This window comes from Fringilla coelebs (genome assembly GCF_963513975.1).
Source record: "Fringilla coelebs genome assembly, chromosome: 14".
Taxonomy (NCBI): Eukaryota; Metazoa; Chordata; class Aves; order Passeriformes; family Fringillidae; genus Fringilla; species Fringilla coelebs.
Genome location: NC_140040.1, coordinates 13,808,708 through 13,833,678, shown reverse-complemented (window position 1 = coordinate 13,833,678; position 24,971 = coordinate 13,808,708). Strand labels below are relative to the sequence as shown.

Below are 24,971 nucleotides of genomic sequence, written 5' to 3'. Positions count from 1 at the left end.
GAAGTAAAGCCTTTAAATTATCTCCCCATTCATTCCTCCTCGCTTCCAAGCCAGACTTATTCATCAGTATATTAATGATCTAATTGTTGTCTACTCCGCAGTTGTTTCCTAGGATTGTATTTGCCTTTCTCAGAAAACAGGTAGCACTAAATTACCAAACAATCCCACCAAAATCTCATTTAATATCCAATCAAGCCAGGACACATTTTCAGAAAACAGTGGTCACTCAAGGAGTAATGCAATTCAATCAGTTATCTTTAGAACACCACGTTCAGCCAAGGCAAACCAGACAGGTCAGAACTTCCAGCAACCAGCATGAACCCATGGACAGGACCAGCTGAGCAGCAGCTGCCACTGGCTGTGCTCTACTGCTCAGTTCCCTACAGCACTGTCATTCAATTGTCACTCTCTGGCACAGAATCCAGTAGGATTCTTCCTCACTCCAAGTATGTCATAAAAACATTCTGAAATGTGAGCACACATCATCTCAGCACCACGTGGAGAAACACTGGCTTTGTATCACAAACTCCCACATTAGCAATGCCAGCAGCTGCCCAGCTCAGCCAGGGCAACTATGCCTTGATTCTTCTGTCCCTACAAAACAAAAGTTCTTTCACTTTCATCAGAAGGCTCAACATTAGCTTTGGGTTCAACAGTGGGCTCTGAAGAGACATGAAACAACAGGTGTTAATAGCAACTTTATTGTTTCACCGGTGCAAAATCATGATACTGAATAAACTTGTGTAATGCATTTTCCCCTAAATTTACAGTAATGAAGGTTATACATATCTATATAGATTGCAATTTCTCTATTTTTTATACTATTTGGAACAAAATTATCTTGATAAATATGCCCTGTGCACAGTACTGGCCCTCACTGAATGTCACAGAGCCTTAATATGCAAAATATAACTTCTGTTTTTGAACATGGTACTTTAAAACTCTCCAAACATGCATTAATATATTCTAGTTTTAGGGAAAAATATTACACTTAGTCTTAACTCGCATTAAAAGAAAAGCACAAGCAGAATTTGACATACAATAATCCCAAAAATCTGATGCTCTGTAAGGATCAGACACAGTTTCAGCTGACAGTTACTGCCAGTTTAGAGCTCTAGTGCTACAGAAGCAACAGTGAACGGACAGAAGAGAAATCAGAACTGAAGAGCCCTACCATGTCACATGGATTTCAAAGAAAGTTTCAACCATGCTAACTGATGAAACCTGTAGTTGCTGGTCCAACCTTCCAAATTTGTTAGAGTACTCAACACAAGTATTTGAAGTGCCAGACTGAACACATGAATGTTAACTTGACATTTCTGAAAGGCACAACCTAGGAACCTATCTTAAAAAAAAAACACATGGTATGTAAATGAAAACAGGTAGAGTGAGTGTCTTTCTAAAGAACAAGACCTTCATAAATTGGCCCCTCAGATTCTGGTGATTCCCTCCTCAGACGCAAGTGCTCCAGTGTGTTGTGAAAGTGTTTGTTAATTTGTTCTGTTTCTTCAGTAGACTCGAGGTTTGGGAGATCTTCTCTGATCTTCTGTATAAGCTGATTCAAAACCTGAATTGTCACCTACAGAACATAAAACAGAAGTCATCAACACCACCTGTGTCCAAGTGCACAGACATTAGTTTGAACAGCTTGTCTTTAAGCTATCTGTATTTGGGCATTCTTTCAAAATGCTGATAAGACGGTAAGCAAACTGCTGGGGACTGCCTTCTCTGGTTCTGCACAGGACCCTTCCAATTTCAGAGTTCTGTGGAAATTCCCCCATCCCAGCAAAGGTGAAAAATATGTCATTAGCCTGACAGCTTTGTAACTATTCCAAGAACACTTCTTTCCAGTGTATTCAATACAAATTTTAAAAGCTTCAAACAAATGGTACACACAATCAGACTGTATATGCACTGTGGGATAATTGTTTCTTACAGAAGTCAGTCAGGATGGGAATATCAGATTTAAAGTTATTCTTAGAGAACAAGCCATGGCTGCCTACGGGCTGAAGTTCAGCACTACACAAAATGCACTGCAGGCCACCAGAGTATCCAGAGAGTATTTTTATATCTGCCAAGTGCTTTGAAATTCAAAGCTTTATTTTCATCTCCATCAAATACAGCACCTCCTATACTAGAGCACCCCTATACTGAGAAGCCAGTTCAGTAATTGGAAAGGCAGCAAATCCCTCAAATTTCTTTAGTAGTTTTCTCAGAACTGCAGGGTATTCTTTAATGTCTGGTCTCAATCAATGACATCAGAGAAGACACTGTTCTCTACTTGACCAAGCAGGTTTTTCAAACTGCATAACTCTTCTTTATCTGCTAACAGATAATGGATCAGGTAACTTTCTCAGATTATACACACATAAAATTTAAGCTGAGTACATATGGTGTCATATCTATTTTGAGAAATTAAGCTTACACCAACCTGTTAGAGTCAGGAGTGACCGTGAACACCTGTAAAGAATTTTTTTTCCCTTGTGTACACATTAAGTTAGGTACCTCTAAAGCTAGAATCCTACTACTTTCTCATCTAAGTTCCAGTAAGTTTTAATCCAAAATATTTTAGGTATACAAGTCTCACCATGTTTAAATTCATAACTAAACTGCAAACATTTCCCCCCCAATGTGAGAAGAACGAAGATTAATCCAATACTTATACTAGCTCATCAAGAATTGACTTCTCTCTTATCACAAGAACTTGTGACTCTCATGAGACACAGGGCAAGCTGAAGAGAATTTGTGGTTGTAAGTGTGAGTGAAGAGCTTAAAGAAACATTCTTTAAAAAAGATTCAAAAGAAAATGGATTTCCACTCACCGCCTCATTTTCCTTTTCATAAAAATAGATATATCTATTCAGAATTTCTATGAAAAGCTGGACTTGCAGAGAAGGGTCCATGCACTGATTTGCTATCTTCAGAGCCTTCTTTAGGCATTCCATCACTCTTTTTCCTCCATGAAGCTAGAAGGGAAAACACAAAAGTTACAAGAAATCAAAGAACCTTAAGGAGCTCCAGTATCTCTTCCCTTGGCACACACAGCATTTCCTGGGTGTCTGCCACAGAAACACTAAACTACACAAACTGCAAAGAGCAAGCTGTCACTGAAAGCTTACTCTGCCTGACTGCCACCAACATTAGATTTTGTTAAATCACACAGCAGCATGAACAGTTGTTGAAAGCCTTCAATTATGAGATCAATTAAGTCAATTCTGTAGCATGTACCATAATGCATACTTTGAAAAATATGTTTCAAGCACTGCTCTTTAAAATTACAACAGCTTATGTGACAAGCTCTGAAGAACACTAAAGATTTTTTTGCCTTTACTTCAACAGCTTGTATCTGTAATTTGGAAGTTCAGTAGTTCACACACAAACTGAGCTAATATAATAAATACAAGCAAAGTGTAGCCCAGTTAACTAGCTGACACTCAATAGCTTGCCTGCTACTTCCACCCTTAAATTAGAGTTTTCTCCATGTTTTTATTTATGCATTTTACACTCCAGTGAGTTTTACAAGTTTCATATATTCGAATAAATCCCAACCAAACCCACATCACCAATGTATCTACTTTAGAAGTGTCTACAGAAGGATGGCAGAACTGTTACTGAGGCAGGATGTGTGTGTCCCACTGCTGTCACTTTGTTCTTACCTCCTCTCCATTCTTGTCAGTGTTTCGGCCAGACCAGAACAGATGGGCACAAGTGCTCACAGCTCGGCACTGGTCTGGCTTCTTCAGGAGTTTAGAGGCTGCCAGTGCACACTGAGTCCTCAAAGGCTCGTGGTTCTCCTCACTGAAGCACTTCATCCTCTCAAATGTCCCAATTATCAAGGTGATTGCAGCCAGCTGTGCTTTTGAGTCACTGATTTCATCTTCATATAGAGAGAAGGCCTAGACAAGGGAGAAAGCAAGACTCAATCAGAACACATCAGAAAAAAAAAATCACACCTGCTACTCACACAGCAAGAAACTGTCCAGTTTTGCATTTGTTAAAAGCTTCAGGCAGGAAAAAATTCTTTCGTGTAGAGTGTAAAATCAAGTAAATCCACAGACCAGAAGAAGTCTTACAAGAAATAGTATTCAAGTGGTCATAGCAAATAAGTGTGATCCCACATAAAATCTGAAGATTGAGTTTTTCCTCATTCAAGCACCTATTCAGACACAGAACTTCAGCAGCAGAAACAGTCCTTGAAGAAGATTTGGTTCTTTGAAACACAAAACAGCAGAGCAGAAGTTGACAGCAGGTCAGTGATGACAGAGTAGGTAAGAAAAGCACTTGCACTGCTGCTACATGGATGAAGAATAGACAAATCTTGAACTGTATTCTCTAATGGAAAGTACATAATTGCCATGCTGCTCTCATGGTCAGAACTGTGCTACAACAGCAACTGATACAACACAGTGAGCAAACCCAGCTTATCAGCAACTCTGTTTAAAAACATGCATTTAGTAGCAGTATTAGAGGAAAGATTAGGACAAAGCTACAGCATGGATAACTTGGAACACATTGGTTCTTTATGTGATGGGTAGGAGGGGAAGGTTTTGCAACAAGTAAGGCTTAAGACCAAGTTACAAGTTCAAATAGATTTTCAGAGTAGTTTGTAATAGGTTCCAATACAAGGATTTTAAATGGCAAAGCCCAGCATAGCAGTCATGAACACTGCAGATTTTAGAGAACTTCCAAAGAGTGCTTGTGGTCAGGGTAATACCAGCTGGATATCAGGAGCTGGAGACAGAAGCAGTGAAGGAGCATTTTATGCTGAGAAACTACACTCCTCCAGTGAGCCAACTACACGAGCAGGAGGCAGCATTGCAACATACCACTGTTGTCAGACTGAGTATTCAAATCAGTAGCAATGGAGCTTAATTCCACAGCAGCCTGGGAAGCAAGAATGAAACGAGGAGTTTCTACCTAGTTGCACTGGCTGTCCATCATTTCAGGTGTTTTAATCACACCAAATGGTTCAGTGTTCAGCAAACCTACCCAAATCAAATCAAAGGCAGCACAGGACATCAGCTCTAACAGTTGGACACTCACCTGGGACATGAACTCATAGGCCACAGTTTCATGATTCTCAAAGCCAATCTCTCCTGCAGCCAGTGCTCCCTGCAGGAAGAGTCGAAGAGGCAGCTCTGCCAGCTCTGCTTTGATTAGAGCACTGATGGTCTGATGAGCAAATGAGAAGATCTTCTGGCACTTCTTTTCCCATTTGTCATCCTAGACAAGGAAAGCAATTACAAGCTTGAACAAGAGCATTGCTACAAGGAAAAGGGAATCTCAATTGTTCTAAGATCTGTTAAGTGCCCCAGTCTGTTGCTCTCTGATGCCACTCCAGTCACTCTGGCAGTACAGCGTTGGCTTCAGTAGGTCTGCACAAAGTATTTCTTTCATTTACAAAAACTTCACACCCATTTTTCCTACGAGCTCATAAGAGCTTTCTTCAGAAGCCTACACTGAACTGCAGTTAGGACAGCTATGCTTAGCACATAACTGAGCAAAAGCCCAGTTAGCCAAAGGGAGAAAAATTCTGTTCAGTCTGGAGCAATCAAAAGTGGAAGAGAATTTCAAAACCTTCCTTTTAAAGAGTATTTTAACATTTAAACTTATTTCCTCACAATATAACACCCCCAATAAAGGAAATACATATTTAAGGTAACTATCTCAACCAGAAAGCATTAAAGAGCCAAAATGGATAAGTCATTATTTTAATGTACACTTTTACTACAGTTAAAGCAAGTGCCTTTTTTTAGGTTTAGAAACATTACAATAATGCAGCTAGAATTTAGAAATTGATGAATTTCAATATCCAGATTTAAATCAATTTCATGCCATCAGTTCTGGTCTCCAGTAAAGGCACATAATCAGTCACCTTAATGAATAAACAAAACTTGTCAATTTCTACTTCTTCACTTCTCAAGTACTAAAGTAATTTACTATGACTTAATAAAAATCTTCATTAAATTAAAAAGCATTCAAACCTCGAGAAAAAACCCAAACAAAACTAGCCTTCTGTATAAAGTCTGAGCATACTTATGTAGCCAGACAAAATGCATTTTCAACAAAATAAAGCCAAGCAAGCATACCAGAGCAAGCTAGAGGTGAACTTACCACTTTGGAGTTGTCTTTGTAGCGAAAAGCGAGCTGGTAGGCAGCAAACACCAAGGGCGGCAGCGTGAAACGGATGCGCTGGTTGCCCCCTGCCCCAAAGTGCTTCCGGGCAGTGTTGAGGATCTACAACAGAAGCACTGTGAGCTCAGAGAATCCTTCAGAGAAACACGCACTCAAGGGAAGCTCAGTGCCCCACCCTTAACCCCATACCTGTTTGTAGATTAGATGTAGATTTCATGTCAATAACCTGAACACACAGAGGTCTGTAATCACCCATTACACACTGGTTAGCCACTCTGGCTAATACACTTGGACTAGGCTGTTTGAATTGGCATTTCATATCTCTTCCATACAGAATGCATAATTTAAAGTGAGATACTGTGAAAATCCTATAACCTTGGATTTCTCCTGCTGCTGTAGTGTAGAAAAATTTGATGCAAGCATCTGCGATGCTGAGGGAGCAATTAAGCATTATTAGTAAAAGGTGTTAAGTAGCTCATAGAATTGTACCTAAAAGATAATGTGACAAGTCCTTTGATGATATTTAAAGCGGGTCAACGCGATTAAAGCAAAGCACTGCTAGATGAGAAAGACAGACTGACACTCAGAATCTTTGCAGAAACAGCTTCAACATCTCTAGCTATGTAAATTCTTTTGGGGCAGAAATAATAATTTCCTTGGTGCTAGCATTCCTTTGAGGGAAGCTTTGCTCTCAATAAGAAAAAAACCCCCAACTTTCTGCTTTATTCCAGTAATAAGGTTCTGAAACACAACTGACTCTAGTTCCTGTAAAGTTATTATACTGCCCATTACACTTCAAGCAAGAGTTTTTTATACCAGACCTTAAGGCCAAGCTAAATCAATGCTAGTTGTGTTATGCATAGCTTGCACTTTATTCTGTTGCTCTATTCTAACTGTTTATACAGTGTGACATTTATTTCAGGCACAAACTGTAAGTTCACAGTAGTCCCTAAGCAGGCCTGACTCTGACATGAGCTAACTGCCATCTGCAGCAGATCCAACTCCAGCACACTTTGCCAGTTTCTCCAGTGGATCTGGCATAGACAGAATATCCCTGGCTCTCTACTCTTAACACACACTTAAACTTCAAATAAATTGTCTTGAAGTGACCTCCCTAAAGCCAGATATAGCAGATTAACAACAGAACTACATTAAACTGCCACAGATCAACTCAAACCATTACAAGTACCATAATGCACAGATTCCAAGGACATGTCAAATCTACTGCTACAGATGGACCAAGCAGAGAGGAAAAGCATGTGGAACCAAGCAGCAGGACACTACATGCTGTGTGAAGACCCCATCCTTACAGAAATTAAAATCCCTAAGGCCAAACATACTAAGCTGTATTTTGAGGTTTTTTGCATTCCCTTGGTATTGAAATACACAAATACACAGTACTCCAAACAGCACTTGCTGTGTTTTCAGTAGATCATTATATGAAGTTATCAGAACATTTGGAGTTGCACAAAACAATACAGATAGTTGCCACCCCATGGGATGAAAACTTTCAATCAACAAATGCTTAAGTCCTCATCTGCTTTTTCTGAATAAACAACATATCATCCTACCACTAAAGGTGTCATACATAATGTTCTCTGCCAAGTTTGTAGTGCCAGAGCAGTGATGCCCCAGCTCCCAGCTTCAAGTCTTGTACAGTCAATAAAGCAAGAACTGAGACAGTTCAGAGAGCACAGACATGGAGAAGCACCAGTCACCAACCAGGTACTGCTGGTCAGGGTCATCAGAACGCAGCAGGTGAATAAATCTCCCCACGAGACTCTGCTCATCTGCGAAGTCCTCGGGGTCAGGATCTTCAGCAGGCTGATCTGGTTGATCCTGGATCAGCGTGGATACCAAATTCATGATAGCATCAACCTGTAAAGGCAAGAGAAGCTCTGTTTAAACTACAGCAGTCCATAAGCATAAATTGCCAGCAATTGGGAACATCTTTACAGCCACTCATTGTGGTGATGCTTCAGACATATGTGCCTTACACCCTGAAGAAGGGTTCCTCTCAGCACAGTGGGACAGGACAGCACAGTAGTGCAGAGGAAATTCATATTCAAAAGGCTATGTAGCCTTCTTTAGATGGCAGACCCACTTTTAAAGGGATTCAGGGTCTTTTTTCACACCTAGCAGATTACAGTCTAGACTGAGGTGTGGTAAATCAGAAGTAGCCTCTAGGATGAGGTCAGGTAAAATGTTCAAAGACATTTAAGAACACAGGAGGAAGAATTACCAAGCAGGATAAAGCCTTTGCCAGGGGAGGCAGGGGCATGCAGGCTAGGAAATAAAGCATGCCCTGCATGAAGTCACTAAATGGGTTTTCAGGTCCTTGAGCAATCATTTAAAAACCTAGATTTTCAAATTAACTGTATCATACCTGTTCTTGGGACACAATTTCTGTGTTATAATCCAATACATTGCTAAGCACATAACAACTCATGCTCTTCCTGGACTCGTAATCAAAGTATTCAAAGAGTGGGTGAAAATGTTTTAGTTTCAGAACTGTCAGGATATTGTTGTAAGTATCAACTGGGATTTTCAAAAGTCTAGTCAGCTCCTTTGAAACAGCACTGCTTGTTGCAATACTAAAAGAAAATAGATGCAAAAAAAATACAATTAATCAATGGTTCACACACGTAGACAGGTTTAAAGTCTGCTTCAGAATATCAGTTCTGAGGTATACAACAACCACCAAGCAACTTGGTGCTAGGGAGAAAGGAAACAAGTACCAAAATAAGTCAGTCTTGCTCTTTGGGATGTACAGTAACAAATGCATGTTTTAAGTTGCTGCCAGCAGAAGCAGAGTGTGGCTGCAAATGCAGCAATAGCAGAGCTCTAGAGTGCTGTAAGGGATGCCTACAGAATGCACACACATTGTGTGGATGTACAGCACAACTTATGCACAGGGGAGCAAGCCCTGGTTAGCCAGGAGCTTATCAGGGCTGCTGCAGCTTGGTCCAAAAGCAGTGACCTTACACATCCAGAGCATGGCTCTGCTATTTCACCAAACGTGGTGAAATGCAGAAGGCCTGATTTTAGGGCATTAATTGCCATGCCAAAGGAAATGCAAGAGACACTTACTGTTCCAGATTAAGTTTGTTGAATATTTCCACAGTAGTCTCCAACACCTTGTCAACATAGTCCACACGGTCTGGGTAGCATTTCATAGCCAGGTTAATGAGAGAAACTTGCAAAGACACCACATCCTCTGAGGGCATATCCTGCCGAGACTGAAATTTAAGACAGCATGAAACTGATACTAAAGCACACAACTTTTCAAAAAAAAAAAAACCACCCCCAAAACTGCATGCAGGGATACCCAACATACCTGTATAACAGTAGCAACCTGCTGTGAAAAGATATCAAACAGTTTGATATCTGCTGGGATACCAGGTCCATCTTCACGATGTGCAAATAAAGCTAACCTGGTGACAGAGCAAGGACAGCAGCTTGGTCAGGATAGCTTTTCCACTCCTCAAATACAGAGCAGAAAGAGGGACTGGCAGAAAAAGCATGTCCTATAGGTATATTTGGAAGCTCTATTACAAGCAAAGAGGAAATTAATGGAAGTCAGAAGTCTTATGAGCAAGTGAGCCTGGTAACTATCAGTCCTGAAAAAGAGCGCTGACAGAAAAGGCAAGGTGAAGAAGGAACAGGAAGGACATTCCTAATTGATGTTCTTCAGCTAGAAGCAAGTGCTCTGTTTTTTCCAGCAGATAAAGAGGTATAGAGTAGGCTGATGGTAAATATCCTGCATTTATTCATTCAGTGATATTACTGAAATTAGACACCCAATAGCATCCTTCACAAAACAGCCTCCAGAAAAAAAACACACAGAAGGAATATGCTGACTTAACTACTCTTTGTCGCTAAAGACCAACCAACATGTCTGGAACTTACACTATTTGCAGAGAACAAAATACAAAGTGAACTTAAGAATGGAGAAGTGAAGAATATTGGTTTTTGGGGGGTGGGAGCAAGAAATTGACATCCAGCAAGCATTCAGGAGATGGTGAGAGGTATTTTTATCTGTAAGAGGAAGTCATGCCAAGCAGCATTTCTGCAAAAATGAGACACAGAAAGTACCACTATCAGAAGATTAAAACCCTACCAGAGTTCAAGTTTAAGAAGCTCAGCACTATCTTGACTTTCTAATTATTGAGGTTATTATACTCTGAATTAGAAAAAGAACTACAAAAATATTTAAGAAAAGGCATTGCATTAAATTTTTAAAAATTCTTTCTGCAGGGTTTCTCAATTTTGATTCTCAATCTGAAATAAAGAGGCACATAAGAAAACCCCAGGAGGCAAAAAAACTTCACTGCCAGGAAAAATAAGACATTGAACTATTCTTATATTTGATTAGGGTGATAAGAAGCAGACTTCCTGAAGCCAGGAACAATGACTGCCTTTTCTTAGAGGCACAAGGCAGCTTTCCTTGGCAACAGCTCGGTGTAAAGCCAGCAATGCTACAATCCATACAAGGTATGAACAAGCTGCAGGCAGATGGCAGCACAATTAAAAGTCATGAATGGTTTAGTAAGGCAACAAAGATCCCAAAGCAGCAAGACTACTTGCAGAGATTCCTTTAGCAGGAAAGCCCCACAGGAATAAGAATAAAATTTTCACAAGCTTCTTCAGCAATCACTGATGTTCAGATTCAATTACCCAATGCCAGCTGAAACAAAGATGAGAAATGCCAAGAGGCACAACCTATACAGGGCAGCTTCACATCTCAACTACACAATACTGAAGCTCCTGGCCATTGCTGCTACCAGCTCCAACACAAACAGAAGAGCAACATCCTCCCTACACACATGGATTCCAAGGACAGATCCACTCAGATGCTCCAACACTGGCAGTAACATTACAGTCAAAATCTCAAGCTGCAATACTGCAAAGATAACCATCATGCTGCCACCTTTCTGCCCTTGTCCTACAGGTCAAAGAGACAGCTCTGGAAGCCTTCAACAAACGCCAGCCCAACAAACCCCAGCTGTGGTAAGGCTGGGAGGACAGAGGGTCACTGCTGGTCAGTCACTTACTGCTGTTTGTAACATAACACAAAAAAACTTACTGTGGAGGTGATACCAAAGTTTAACAGGGCAGGAAAAGCTACACAAGGAAAGCCTTCTCACAAGAATGACACTGCCAGACGCCAGTGTAAGAGCCTAGCAAAATATCCCACAACCTCTTTAAAAAGTAATCAAGACAGTCTCAAAAATCAGTTACAGGCAACATATCTTGGGATTTGGGGATTTTATGATGTTTGAGGTTTACAATTTTGGGTTTCTTTTTAAGCTAACAGAATTATGAAAAATCTCAGCCACAGCATCAAAGCGTGGGAAACCAAAGAACTCCTGTGAACATCTCTGTATGAAGGCAGCAAAGGCAGCACAGTGCCCATCCGACAAATGCACAAACACTGAAAGGTACTCCAATAAAACCAAAGTCTTGAACATATAAATCTGACAGAACCTGGAGAAGACAAACTACAGACTTGATAAGTAAAAATTCAAGATCCTAAGTCGTACCACTCATGCCCAATACACGCAAGTCCTCTCCAGGCATTAGAGAGGATACAGCAATCCTACCCAGTGCTGAATGTCAGGGGGAACCTGAGACCCCTGTGCTAACTGAACTCCACACATTGGTACATGGACCAGATGTATGGAGGTACACACCTGGGTGCAAATACAAAGCACAAGGCTTTTCTACAGCCTGAGACAAGCCATGCAAGTCCACTTCCTTTCTGCAGTAAGAAAGTGCAGGTGCTCACTGAAAATCTGTGCTTCTTTTAAGGATAAAAATTGAAATTTCAGTTTCACCTTAAAGGTCTTTTCCAACACAAAGGGTTCTATGATTTCTCCCCCAAATCTGAACTCAGTGCAAGCAGTTTTAAGCAGTACCTCCACAGGAAAAACATGCTTTTAAGAGAACAGTGTAGATGCTAGTGGCAAGCTAAGAATTAAGAAGGTAGTTCCATTTCCTACTAGCTCTGTTCTGAAGAAGCATTGTTATGTTCTCTGATCTCTGACCCTGCAAGGTGAAGCATTCCTGATGATCTAGCCACTAGGATCTTCAAGATTTCAAGAGCTACCTACGAGTGATATGGCTGTCAAAGCAGGGCATTGCTGTCACTTCAGTTCTGAAGCATGAAACTGCTCAATACTAAATGGGCTGTTTCCTGGCTTAATCTGTTTACAAGTTTTAATCAGTCCATAAAGCAGGTTTCATTGGAAGCTGTAAAAGCAGAGTTCAGAGAGTAGAAGTCACAGAAATAATATTCTTCACAGCTTTAATTACAGCTGATAGAAAGACATGGAAACAGTGAAGTGGTATCAAAAATTAAACATATTCAAATGATAGAAGAATTATCATCTCCTTGTGCACAACACAAACTTAATTTTGAGTCAAGTTCCACCCCCTTGGTCACTCACCTGTCAATTAAAGCAATAATTATATTTTTCACATTCACATTTTGGTGCAGCTCAGCACAGGCTCTGAGAAATGGGTTCAGGGTTTGGAGGTGAAATTCATCTGGGAAAACCTGAAGTTTTAGATCAATAGTCATCAAGTTATAAACTGAATTTGCCCGTTGTTACACAGAAGAAAAATGCAACAGAATAATTCTAAAGCAGATAGCCACACAGTAAATACACTGGCCTATGAATCTGACCTTGACTGGGGAAATGCATGAAGCAAGAGATATAAAACAAATGGGTAACTCGAGGGCCCACCTCTCTATTACAACTCATAACACAGGCACTACTGCTAAGATGCTTACAAGCTACTGCAACAGAAGGAGCACAAAATCTCCTCTCTGCCCATCTGGTAAAAAATACAGGACAAGCTACTGTGTACAAGTCCCAGTGATGAAGTTTTTCAGTCCATGAGGAAGATGTGAAAGCTGCCTGAATCTGACTAAATGTATAGAAGTGTCCCTGTGTCCCATCACTGCAACTGAACTTAAGCAGCTCACCTGTATGATGCACTCCATGAGGTACTCCTGAGCTAAAGCATCTCTACAGTTCACAACTTGCTCCAGTATTCCAGGCAGAACAATCTGGAATGGAGGGGAAAAGGTCTTCCAGTGATTTTAGAATTACCTCCTAAGTTTATATTCACACATGCATTTAGTCCAAGCAGAGCAGAATTTCTAACAGTTCTCAGCTGATTCTCTATGTAAAGACTTTCTGGTAAGAAGTCCCATTTTTCTGCAGTTCCATCCTTCAGAGAAAAAAAACCCAAAAAACTACTGATCTCAGAAGTCTGTCCCTTTCATACATTATGCAAGCTTTGATTTCATAAGTCAGTGCTACTGACTTTGCTGGCACATACCCAGGGTCTCAGCAGCACCATGCTTGAATTTACAAGGGACAGACTTTTAAATAATACATTTCCTTCACTGTCATTTCACACAGTAACAGTTCTCTTGAATGCTTTGGGAAGCACAGCCTCACAACTTGTGAAATCTATCCCAGAACACCACATGTGTGTACATCCCTTAGACCAACCCATTAGTCTGCAAGGAAAACGGGAATCAGGAAGGAAAGGTTAGAATTGTCTCTGTTACAGACAGACTTAAGAGGAGAATGTGTGAATCATGTCCTTGGCCTGAGAACACACTGTATGCCAGTATTCTCAATTCTTCCTCTGGTGAAGAGTTTGAGAAGCACTGGGATTACTGAACTTTTAGCAAAGCTATAACACTTCCAGCTGCTCATCTACAAGTCCAAATTTGTTTAGTTTGGAAAATGCTGGCAGAAGTCAGAAAGAATGGACAGCCCTCCCACCTGCTTGTATCTCTCCACATTGACCCCTTCCAGCTGACTGAGGCGAACCAGGTTTGTTCCCACGAGGATCCTCAGCTCCTGCCTCTCTCGCTCCCTCTTCTCTCTGTCCCGACTGTGGCCCTGGTGCTGCATTCGCACCCACAGCTTGTTCATCTCAGCAAAGTTCAGCAGCACAAAATCCATTGAGTCACTGATGTCTCCAGTGGTTTCTTCACTGCAATTGATAAGGGGTTAAGAACAGAAAAGCTAGTCAGAGGTATTCATCATTCCAGCCACTGGTGAACATACAAGTTTTAATAAGGTTAGAGGGTGGGATTTCTGGGTTCATAAGAAAGGTTCATATCCTCACTTGTGAGGAACTTGAATGCTAGAAGGGAATTCTTAATGGATAAAACACCTGTCAAGTCTACGGAATTCCAGCATATCTACTTCTCTCAAATCTGAAGTACATCACACAGAAAATTTAAATAAGCTCTATTAACAGTAATTTTATTAAGTTATAGCCCATCCTTCTTACTCTGCTTGCTCGCCTTCATCTGGTAAGATATTCCTGGTACACTGGAGGAGATAGTTTCTAAGGAAGAGGCCTCTAAGAGGATGCTGCACTCCACGGCACATCTCCACCAGGTCTTTCAAAATATCCTTCCTGGACTGTGGAAATGACTTGACATAGACAACACCTACTGTTATCAGCAGATACCTGCAAAAGGCACAGAGTCAAACAATAAACCATAATGTAACAACATCACACTTAAAGGCAATAGCTCCTTTTGTCCATATGGCAGGATTACCAAAACACAAAAAAGCAATAAAATTATCACCTGGGCCCCATAATTTTGGATATTTAGTCAGCTTTCAACTCTCCTCCTCTGCATTTATACTTCCAGCATCACACTAAGCTGGAAAACAGCTCTAACACGTATAGATAAGTAACCTATGATGGGGAAGTAGTTAAGCCTCTCTGTATTCTAGCAGTAGTTCCAATAGGAACTACTGTCTTTGTACTCATTCCCTCAGCACCTCTGCATCAGGTAACAGGCAGCAGGAATATGTGAGATGCAGAAGATTGCTGCTCCAGTGTATTTCGACTCCATTTCAGCTTAGAAGAAAAAAAACTACAATACTCAGAAACTACAGGTATTCATTTTAGAGGCCTCACCCCTCCCTGCCTGCTCCTGTGCCCCATGCACAGGACCTTCATGAAAGCATCAAAATTTTCATCAGGGAGAACCAGAGGCTACAAGCAGGCAGGAAGAAAACTGATGGCTACACACAGAGGTGAAGACACTGTGGTAGCCATCAGCCAAACTCCAGAAATTGCATGAAGATGCAGCCTGATGTGTCCAGAGCCTCTTTATAGCATGAACATCAGGTCAGGAATTAAAAACTTGAGTACCAAGCAAAACCTAAATCCCAAAAGTGTCTGTGTCTATGTCAAAGATGTACTGCAGCTCAACAGTCACATATTTAAATATAAGCCTCGCAGGCCTTCAAGTATAATTTCTGGCAAGCTAACACTTTGCCAAAGAAAAAAATTTAGAAACACAAAGACTCTAAGAGTAAAGTCACAAACTTTCAGCTTCCTAATCACACTTATTCTCTAAAAAGGCAGAAAATTATGAAGCAACTACTGTGTGGGAGAAGGTAAGATCTAGACTCTCAGGTAACAGAAACAGTTAATAAATGCGGAGTCAAGCTCTCTGATCAAAGCATGGTACTTGGTTATCTTCCACTGGCCAGCACTTTGCCCAAAAGCCAACTTCATTCCAAGACTGAAGTGCTCTCATCTTGGTCATGGGCAAAATTAACACACTGGCAGGAAGAACTGACCTGCACCTGCACTCTGGGCCTAATCTCAGAAGTTTCACAGTAATCCACTCCAGACAGGCAGAAATACTATTGACCACTGTAAACTGATTGAGAAGGCAATCACTGCCTGAACCCAGAGCTGGACAACTATTCCCAGTTTAAAAAAGAAAAAGCAAACAAAGTCACAAACCAACATACACACACTTACAGTCTTGGAATGATATTTCCAGCATATTGTACTAGCTCATAAAGGTCTGCCACTTTCCTGCCTTTGGCAAATTCATCTGTCAGGTAAACTTCCAAGTAGTGTAGCTCATCAGAAATTGCCATGTCTTTTCCTCATAGTTAAGGATTGTAAGTGAGAATGTCTACAACACATTTTCATAGTAATTTGCTCATTCACACCCAGGAAGAAATATGCTGTACCAAATACAAATATGCCCAAGCAGGCAGTACTTCTGAACAGTAATCATGATTGGGATAAATGTGCAAAATTAACCTCAAACATTTGATCAATTTTTAGCATATTAGAAAAGGGAATAAAACTGGGAATAAAAGAATTGTTTTACAGAGCTGATATTGTTTTTAGAATTAGACTCCTGAAACTTCCCAGAGGAAGATATGAAAGACAATAAAGACCCGTTTTATACCAGAGAGAAAAACTGAACTTAAACAGTGAGCAAAGTGCATATTGCCCTACAAAATATACACATAATTGAATTGTGAGGAGAAAAGTGCTAATCAGTATCTGACACAAGATACCATTGTACCAAAAAAAGCAGATGAATATCCCATTCCAAATACATTTCAACTATTAATTTCCCCCTGAAAGGATACAGAGCTCATAATAGCTCTTTGGAGATAACATCGAAGTCCGCAGCTCCCCAAGCATGTTGGAAGCATGTTTCAGAGCATCCATGAGCTTGTTCTTGTCCTTCAGAGGAGGAAAGAGAAAAGACTGTTAGAAATGACACTTAGGCAACTGCAGGATTTTTTATCCATGAAAAAAAAATCTCAAGTGATTTAATATCTAGCTTATACTACACCACCTATGCTAGCTAAGTGAACATTTTGCCTGAGGTGATAAGAAGATGCATCTGAAGACAGAGCTACAGTAATAAATCCCAATGCTAATGGTAGAAAAATCTAAACTCATTCTGCTTATGCAGCAATCTCCACCCAACACTCACATTCTATCCAGCAAGCAAAACAGAACGTGTTCCCCTCCTCCAAATCTGGTCTGCTGTTTTGCTCAGATCTCCTAGAAAGCTCCAGGAGACAGACAATACACACTGCCCTCATCACCTTCCCCTCCTTCTCACCCACAAAAAACACCTCACTGAAAACCACCCCTTACTAGTCTGCATCTAACTTACACTTCTGGTGCATTTAATCACCTGGCATCAAAGGATACAACCACAAACCTCTAATCTACCACTTTTACAGACTTGAGCAACCCATCATAAGCAGTAGCAGTAAGTTTTGAGGGAGAACAAAAGGAATTGCTAGTGTGATACACTTAGTGTATTTATACTGCCACTTAATCACAGATAGCAGTGAAAAGCACAGCTGCAGCTACTTGAAGATTTCCAAAGCATTCCACTGAGCACAAAATTGGAAGAGGTGTTACACTTCTTGCTACTGTCATTTGGCTGCAAACAAAGTTGGCTTGGCTAACCACATGAAAACATATGGGAATATTTAAGTTTTTATTGCAACTTTAAGCAGTTTCTCCAAATAAAAGCTGAGTTTTCTCAAACCCGAGAAAGCTATGTGTGATTACATAATCTGCCTGAATTGGCTACAATTCCCAGACAAAAATCTCTGCTCAACACTAGCCCATGGTGTTTTCCAGTCTGAGAAGAATTCACATGTATGTCTACAGTTAATCAGTACAAAATTGATCGTATGCAGCAGGTAATTCATCAGCAGCCTCTCAGTCTGACAGTGACACCAAGAAAAGGCTACATGAAAAAAAAAACAACAGAATGGTGGATATAAACAATAATCTCATAATAAACTTTATCTCAGGTTTACTTAAATGCAAGTATGTAAATTATAAAGGTACATCTTTAACTCATCTTGTCAAATACTAGAGCAAAATCAGGAAGACACATTCAAAGAATACCCAAGGCTCACTCTCAATGAGCAGTTGCCTGATTTATTGGCAAAGATACATAAAGGGTTAATTTTCCTCACAGCAGTAGAGATTGCTATTGATTTACTGTTTTATTCCTAGCAGACAAGAAGCTTCATTGCCTTTTAAAGTCACATTCTTACCAAGCATCTCTTCATCTGGAACGACTGCACCTTCACAGCCTGAATGGCTTCGTCCAGGAGTTTTTCCTGTTCATCCTGAGGAGATTGCTGTGTTGTTGGCTGGAGGAAAAAAGAAACCAAACAAAACAGAATTCAGTGAAGCTGCTTATGATTTGACTAAAACTGGATTCCCACACTTTAGAATGCACCGCAAGTGGCACTGCAGTGTCACCACTCAAGGGTTGTCAGAAATACTTGTGTGACATGTAATGGAGAAAGTTCAAGAGCCCTGCAAAAACCTGAGGGGAGGTTACAGGTAGCCTGCAACCACCACTTCTTCTTGGACAGCAAAGCCACAGGGGAGAGCAGGGCCAACCTTTCCTTTCCAACATTTAGAGGTCAAGAACCCAGTGCAAGTATCTGGGAAGAAAAGCTCCAAGAGAATGCAGAGACACGACTGTGCTGAGGGGAAGCACTGTTGTTACTTCTGTCCACAGAGCCTCAAGGCAGTGCCCAGACCACACACTGCAACTGCACAGATGCTTTCTGTGCTCACAAGCCACAAGTTCTCAACTGCTATCTGAGCTACGCCATTCCATTCAGGACAAGCTTCTGATAAGCAAAGGATAAAGTACAGTTAGTGCCTTCCAGAAGGTAGAAGCTACTTGCAGATTGGATCAGAAAGCTGAAGAGAAACAACTCTTCATGTGTCCTTGTCCCAGTCACATTGTCAGAGTGACACTTGTTTCCCCTCAGAGAGGCACATTCTATGCCTTCAACTGAAACTTCCACTATCTTTTGACTTTCCAAGGTTCATACTGCATTTTCTTAAAATATTAAATAAATCCATTGCTTACATCCTTATATTTCCCCTCAATCCAGCTGTAACAGGCCTTCTCCTACTGCAGCTGCTACCCTCCCTCTACCAGAATAATGAGATCAGTTTCTGCAAGCATCTTGAAGCTATTTGCTAAGATGTCCAAACTTAGATCAGAACCCCTACTGCTGTGCCCACCTACACCCAGCCTTTCTCCTAAGGCTTTACAAGGAAACACTGCCATCAACCTCTTGTTCAGGATCAGCCTTCAACACCTCATTAGAGCATCTCCACTTCTCTCAATCTTGCAGCTTGTTTTCAGATGGCCTCTCTGAAATAACGTTGGAGACAAAAGCACTGATGCAGTATTTCAGCTACATCTTCTCTAGTCATGACAAATACCAAGCACAGTCATTTGCACAGCAGGTTCTCTGAGCCTTCACCTCAATAAATTCTCAGCTATTTATACTTGTTCCCTGCATCCACTGTGCTCAGAAGGTCCCTGGTCTGCTCCTTTTAACTGCATTTCAGAAACAAGCTGGAAGGCCATGAATTACATCACCCTAATGTTTTTAAAAACTCTGTCTTCAGTACCAACTCCCACATGTCCCATGTGAGGAGTCCCCAGAAGTATCTGTTGAGGACTGAGATTAAAATTGAGGCCTTAATTAAAGCAGGGAAGTTTTAGTTTAACACAAATGTAATGGTGATAGAGCATTTCACAGCCCTGTTATTTCCCATATTTAATTGGGTTCTTTTTCTGCAGCTGAAATCTCCTCACTATCCTTTTGCCCATATAGAAAACAGCGTGCTCTGCAATATTGTTCCTGCCTTGATCATGCCCTAATGAAACTCTGTTCTTGAAACTCCTCAATCACCCAGCTGGACAAAACCGAGGCTGATCTGATCCAACACTGGTGACAAACCTGCTTCAAGGTTATATGAGAAAAAGGTTCCTTCCAACCAACACTTCTGTGAGTCAGTGTGCCTCAGTAATACTCCAACTATGCACAATAACTAATTAAGAAATGTATTTAGTCAAAGAAAATGCCATCTCTGCTAATTAGAGTGACTCCACCTCTTACAAAGCTCTCTCTCTACATAATTAATCAATGTGCAGGTCTTCCAAAAATGATTTAAGCATAAGGAAAAAGCAGCAAGCGTGGTTAGATGATCCTATTTCCCAGGCAATTCAATAGCTACAAACCCTTAGACAACCTCAAACTGTGAAACAAGTATGTTCTGCCAGCAGAAGTTTGCTGTAATTGCTAAGCTTTAATTATTCAATGGCAGATCAGACTTTTAAGGAACACAAAATGACAGTGCAGGGACTAGTGTGCAGTAATCAATATCAGAACATCACATTACAGACTTGCTGAATTATGTCTATGCCAGAACATTGGTTACACTCTACAGTCCCCTGAATCCATACCAGTTCTTTAGAGAAAATAAATCACTACTGAGCTGAATGCCATATGCTCTGACCACATCCAATCTCTATTAAAGCACAGCTAGGAACAGTGCAGCAATGCTAACACTGACCACAACTTCCCAGGCCTCCTTGTCCTGATGGGCATTAAGTTTACACAGCCACCAGCCCTGCTCTTTCATCCCCAGCTGTTCATAGGGTCAAGCAGTGCTGGGAGAGCAGTTTAGCCTGTAAACCTCTAAAAAGCTGTAAGACAAGCCCAGCTGATTAATAGATTACCATTTACCTGGTTCAGCCGAAAGTCACATAAAACACTGCAAGCAGGACTGTGAAAAAAAGGTTTTTTTTAACAGAAACACCAAGCCAAAGCATTGCTAAAACATACACATTTGCTACAACCCCAGGAAGTATTTGGCTGAGTCCACTGGTTTCCTTACTTTTAGTGTGGTTATGGAATCATGGCTAAAAGTTCAGAACTATCCTTTTCATGACACCAGCTACGAGCCCAGCAGACACATTTGTATCTTCTTAGAGAACTTTAGCCACTGTAGTTTAGCCACTGTAGTTCAGTTGGGGAAAAATTGGAGTTTCATTCATTTATAGTGTCAGCTTTACATCAAATTGCCTGCATTAACAGAAGCCAGAGAATACTTCCAGTTCTGCTCTAAATTTGAACAGCGAGGTCCCACACTGTATTCAACACTGGGACCAAGTACTGAATTCATCAAAAGAAGCATTTTCATACTAACACAAGATATTAATTTATTTCTTTTGTATCTCTCCAAGATATGGAAAATTAAGAAATAGGAAAACTCAATTTGTATGTGGGTTGATCTGAAGACTGAGAAGGTGATCAGACTAAATTACTACAAGGGCACTATACTCCATGTCCGAAGAAAATACAACTGCAGCATTTTTGAGTGGCACAGGTAGCACAATAACCTACATTCCTGTCAAAAGCATACCACAGGAGCAGTGGTGTCACTTGAGGGGCTGTTTGTACCAGCTTTATTTTTGTAGGAATAGAAAACATCTTAACAGCAGCACTAGTGAACAAGTTCCAACTTTTACTTTTCCAAGTCTGAATATGTATCAGCTTACCCTTCCAACTTCAGAAGACAAGCTACTTTCAGCTTTAGAACTGCAGGAGTTCCCAAACACAATATACTACTAACATATGCCTGAAGTTTGAGGATGTGGTGACAAAAGGCAAATGAAGGAAAGAGAACATGTAGCAAAAGTTTACCAGTGAGATCCAGCAGGGCACACAATGAATCAGAACACAGTTCTGTCAGATTCCATGTTGAATAAAGCTGTTTGCATTCTGTATCTTGCACTTAAATTACCAACCTAGTAGCATAAGATGGTATTTTTAAGTGTCATTTTATCAAAAAAGCAACTGTGGAGTCCTAGGTCCATCTACAAAAACAATCTTGAAGATCAGCTTTTGAAGTGGAAGACACTTTGACCCTGGGCAAAAGCAGCAGTACAGAACATCCTGCCTTGTCAACTACATGTACAATAAGGCACAAACCCCTGCCTGAGCACAAGAGAAGCTTTATAGCTTCAATTATGCACCTATTTAGACTTTAGAAATGTCTGAGCTATACCCACACTAGATACACTGCCAATGTTGTAGAAAAAACAGAAAGTTGATGTGAAGAGTTTTGCTCTGCTCATTTTTTCCTCTGAAGCAGGTGAGCAGTGGAGAAGGGACGGAGAACTGCCTCCCCCAGGTGCACCAGCAGCTTCTGCACGAGAGACAGAAGCCTTGCTAGCTTTAACACAGGGCCAGCATAAGTTACCACATACAAGTTATGGAAGTCAAAACTCACAGCAGATGAATTTGGAAGGGGGGGTGAGGAAAGCTAGATTTTGGTATGGGGTTTCTTGGTGTATTTTTCCTTCCTTTTAGGTTTTGTTTCTTTGGCCTTTTTTTTTTTTTTTTTAATAAAGGCTAGTAAACTAAACTGTGAGTTGCCTTGGAAGACAATTTTTTTAAACCCAAAACAGCTTGAAACCAGCTGACCAGAATAGTTAATACAAGTTATCCTGCAGATAACTATTAGGGAAGTGTATTACTGCAGCCATAAATATTATTCTGGATCATGACTATCCTCATAACAGCAATTCTTCCTGAACATACAAACCAAACATTGCACCTATTGTGTAAGATTTACTCATTTTCTAACACTCAGTTCCATGAGATTCATTTTTAGTTCCGTATTTGACACTGAGCTGCACTCCAGAGAGGGCCCAAAATAATAACCAATGTGCTGACTTATTTCACTTAAAAATCTGGTACCTTGGAGTACTCAAGAATGACACAGTACTGAAAGACAGCAGAGTTCCAGGGAGCTTGTCAAGCCTAATAGCTCACATTCTGACACACAGGTGCCTCAAGCTGCATGCAGAGTACAAATAATTATGAGTAAAAGGTTGTGCTTCCATTCCATTCTAAAGTGCATTTTCACCTAATCTCCAGAAGTCCTTTTCTTTAGCTAACTGATGTGCTTACAGCCTGTTCCACATGGCAGTTCCTTCTGTTTGCTCACCGCCTGTACTGAATACCACAACAAACGACATTTACCCAGGGAGGCTTTCCTGCCTCTTCCCATTGCTATTGAGACTACCTGCCAACACACCACTGCTCAGACACTTCAGATGGGGCTGCCCAAGAGACAGCAGGGCTGAGCTACAGCAGCAGATCAGGGCACTGCCAGCCTACAGCACACAGTGCACTGCTGGCTAACATACTGAGGAAATTACCAAAAAAAAATAACCAAAAACCAAAGCATAAGCATTTTATACCATACAGGAAGCATTTCTCTGCAACACTGTAGGCTCCAGAACTTCTATGACATTGCACAGTATAGGAGCTCAGAGATAAATCAGAGAGATGAAAGCATTTTCACGTGTTGAAACTGGTACTTACTGCTACAGGAAGCCACAAGACACTATTAAGTATTAAAGAGATGGACTTTTTATTCAGGGTATGATCAAAAGCAGCCAGAGCCATCTTAAAACAAGTCATATTAAATGTACTTAAGCATTCAGCTTCAAGGTTTAAACAAAGCTCAGGCACAGGAAATCACAGGGGAGCCTAATTTAGTAGAGGGAATTATCCCATGTTTAACACCTGTGATTATCCCATGTTCAACATCTGTAACTTTATTTTTTCTGAATCACCTGACAACAGCTATTCTTAGAAAGAAGCCACAAGACCAGACAAGTGTCTGGCCAGTTCCCATGGAAATGGCAAGCAAAGAAAAGTAGTTGCATTGCTGAATAATTGACCAGCACAAAATACTTGTGTGGGGGACAGAGACTGGTGGCTATATAGATTTAGCATTTCTCATTCACCCAATTCAGTATTTAACATTCCTCTTCCAAGTAACAGTACAGGTTTTGCCCAGCCCAAAGATACAGAGATCAATATACCTATAACTTTAAAAAAAAAGTCTGTTCCAAAAGCCTAAGAACTGAGCAATCCCCTGTTTATAAAGCATTCAGTTATTTTCTGCCCCACTATCTATATACTGTTAGTACTGTTCACACGTCACACTTGGGCTAATTACACTTTGTTGTGGTTACAGCACATGCTGCTTACAATTTTATTGAATATTACATACCACTGAAGGTGCATTAAAGATACTTGTGTTTTACTAGGAAACTTGACTGTCCCCTTATTTTCATTAAGAATTGAAAAGTATTTCTCAGTATGCACTATTTCCATGGGGAAATTTCAGGTTTCACAGAATGAATGAGGTTGGAAAGATCAAACACCACCCTGTCAGCCAGACCAAGGCACTGAGTGCCATGTCCGGTGCCCAGTCCTTCTTTAAGCACCTCAAGGCACCGTGACCCCACTATCTCCGTGGGCAGTCCATTCTAATGTCTAATCACCCACTTTGTGAATAAATTCCTCCAAATATCCAACTCGAACCTCCCCCGGCCCGTATTAAGACTATGCCCTCCTATCCTTCTGCTAACTGCCTGGAAGAATTGGCTGAGCCTCACCTCGCTGCCTCCCTGCCTAACAAACACCAACATCTGCGGCAAAGAGCGCAAACGAGCTGCGCCCACCAATGCACAACCACCTCTTCTGCCGGAAAAGAAAGGAAGTTTACTCGGGAAGCCTACGACGGCAGTCTTGGAGGGTCAGGAGGCTCAGGAGCGCAGGCTGCAAGGCGGACAACCACGGCACACGTGCACAGAACCGGCAATGACACAAACCCGGGATTAACACAGGGGCAGCACGGCCAAAGAGAGAGAAACTGACCGAACTGCCCGCTGCTACGGCCGCGCTTCCCCGGTAAAAACACCGCCTTTCCCTGCGCCCCTACGAGCACAAGGGCAGAACGCAGCGAGCCGGTGACCCGGCCCAGGCCGCGGGCAGCGTTACCGCCGGCACGGCGGGCCCGGCCCGCACCCCAGCCCCGCCCGGGCCGGACCGTGCGGCCTCCGCGCCCGCTGCAGCCCCGCACCCGGCCGGGCCCGCCGCGCCGCCGGCCCAGCGCGGCGGCTCAGGGCGCTGCCCCGGGCCCGTCTCTCGGCCGCCGGCCCCTCGGTCCCACCGGAGCCCCGCCCGCGGCAGGCGCTCCCGGCGCCCCGCGGCCCCCCGGCCGCTGCCCCTCACCATGGTCGCGCCGCCGCCGCCCCCGCCAGCGCCGCCCCGTCATGTGACTGCGCCGCGCGCACCGCCCCGCCCCGCCGC

General features: G+C 41.7%; 1 protein-coding gene across 1 annotated transcript; it reads right to left on the bottom strand.

The window, feature by feature from the left end:
• Positions 1 to 683: 683 nt before the first annotated feature.
• Positions 684 to 24,927, bottom strand: VPS35 (VPS35 retromer complex component). The gene is made up of 17 exons (XM_084215497.1): positions 24,894 to 24,927; positions 18,030 to 18,128; positions 16,587 to 16,683; positions 15,958 to 16,081; positions 14,458 to 14,640; positions 13,941 to 14,154; positions 13,127 to 13,210; positions 12,585 to 12,694; positions 9,473 to 9,569; positions 9,226 to 9,374; positions 8,522 to 8,729; positions 7,858 to 8,013; positions 6,115 to 6,237; positions 5,044 to 5,223; positions 3,657 to 3,896; positions 2,823 to 2,966; positions 684 to 1,579 (listed from the first exon to the last, which is right to left on the bottom strand). Exons 1-17 carry the CDS (start codon positions 24,894 to 24,896, stop codon positions 1,400 to 1,402), a joined length of 2,391 nt encoding a protein of 796 aa, XP_084071623.1. The 5' UTR covers positions 24,897 to 24,927; the 3' UTR covers positions 684 to 1,399.
• Between the last annotated feature and the right edge of the window lie 44 nt (positions 24,928 to 24,971).

Bases quoted from the DNA above. Each gene is read 5' to 3' on its own strand.
- VPS35 (XM_084215497.1), bottom strand. The intron at 12,695-13,126 runs GTGAGCTGCTTA...CTAAAACTTCAG, and splicing joins TCATGGAGTGCATCATACAG to GTTTTCCCAGATGAATTTCA. The intron at 9,375-9,472 runs GTATGTTGGGTA...CTTAAATTTCAG, and splicing joins AGGTTGCTACTGTTATACAG to TCTCGGCAGGATATGCCCTC.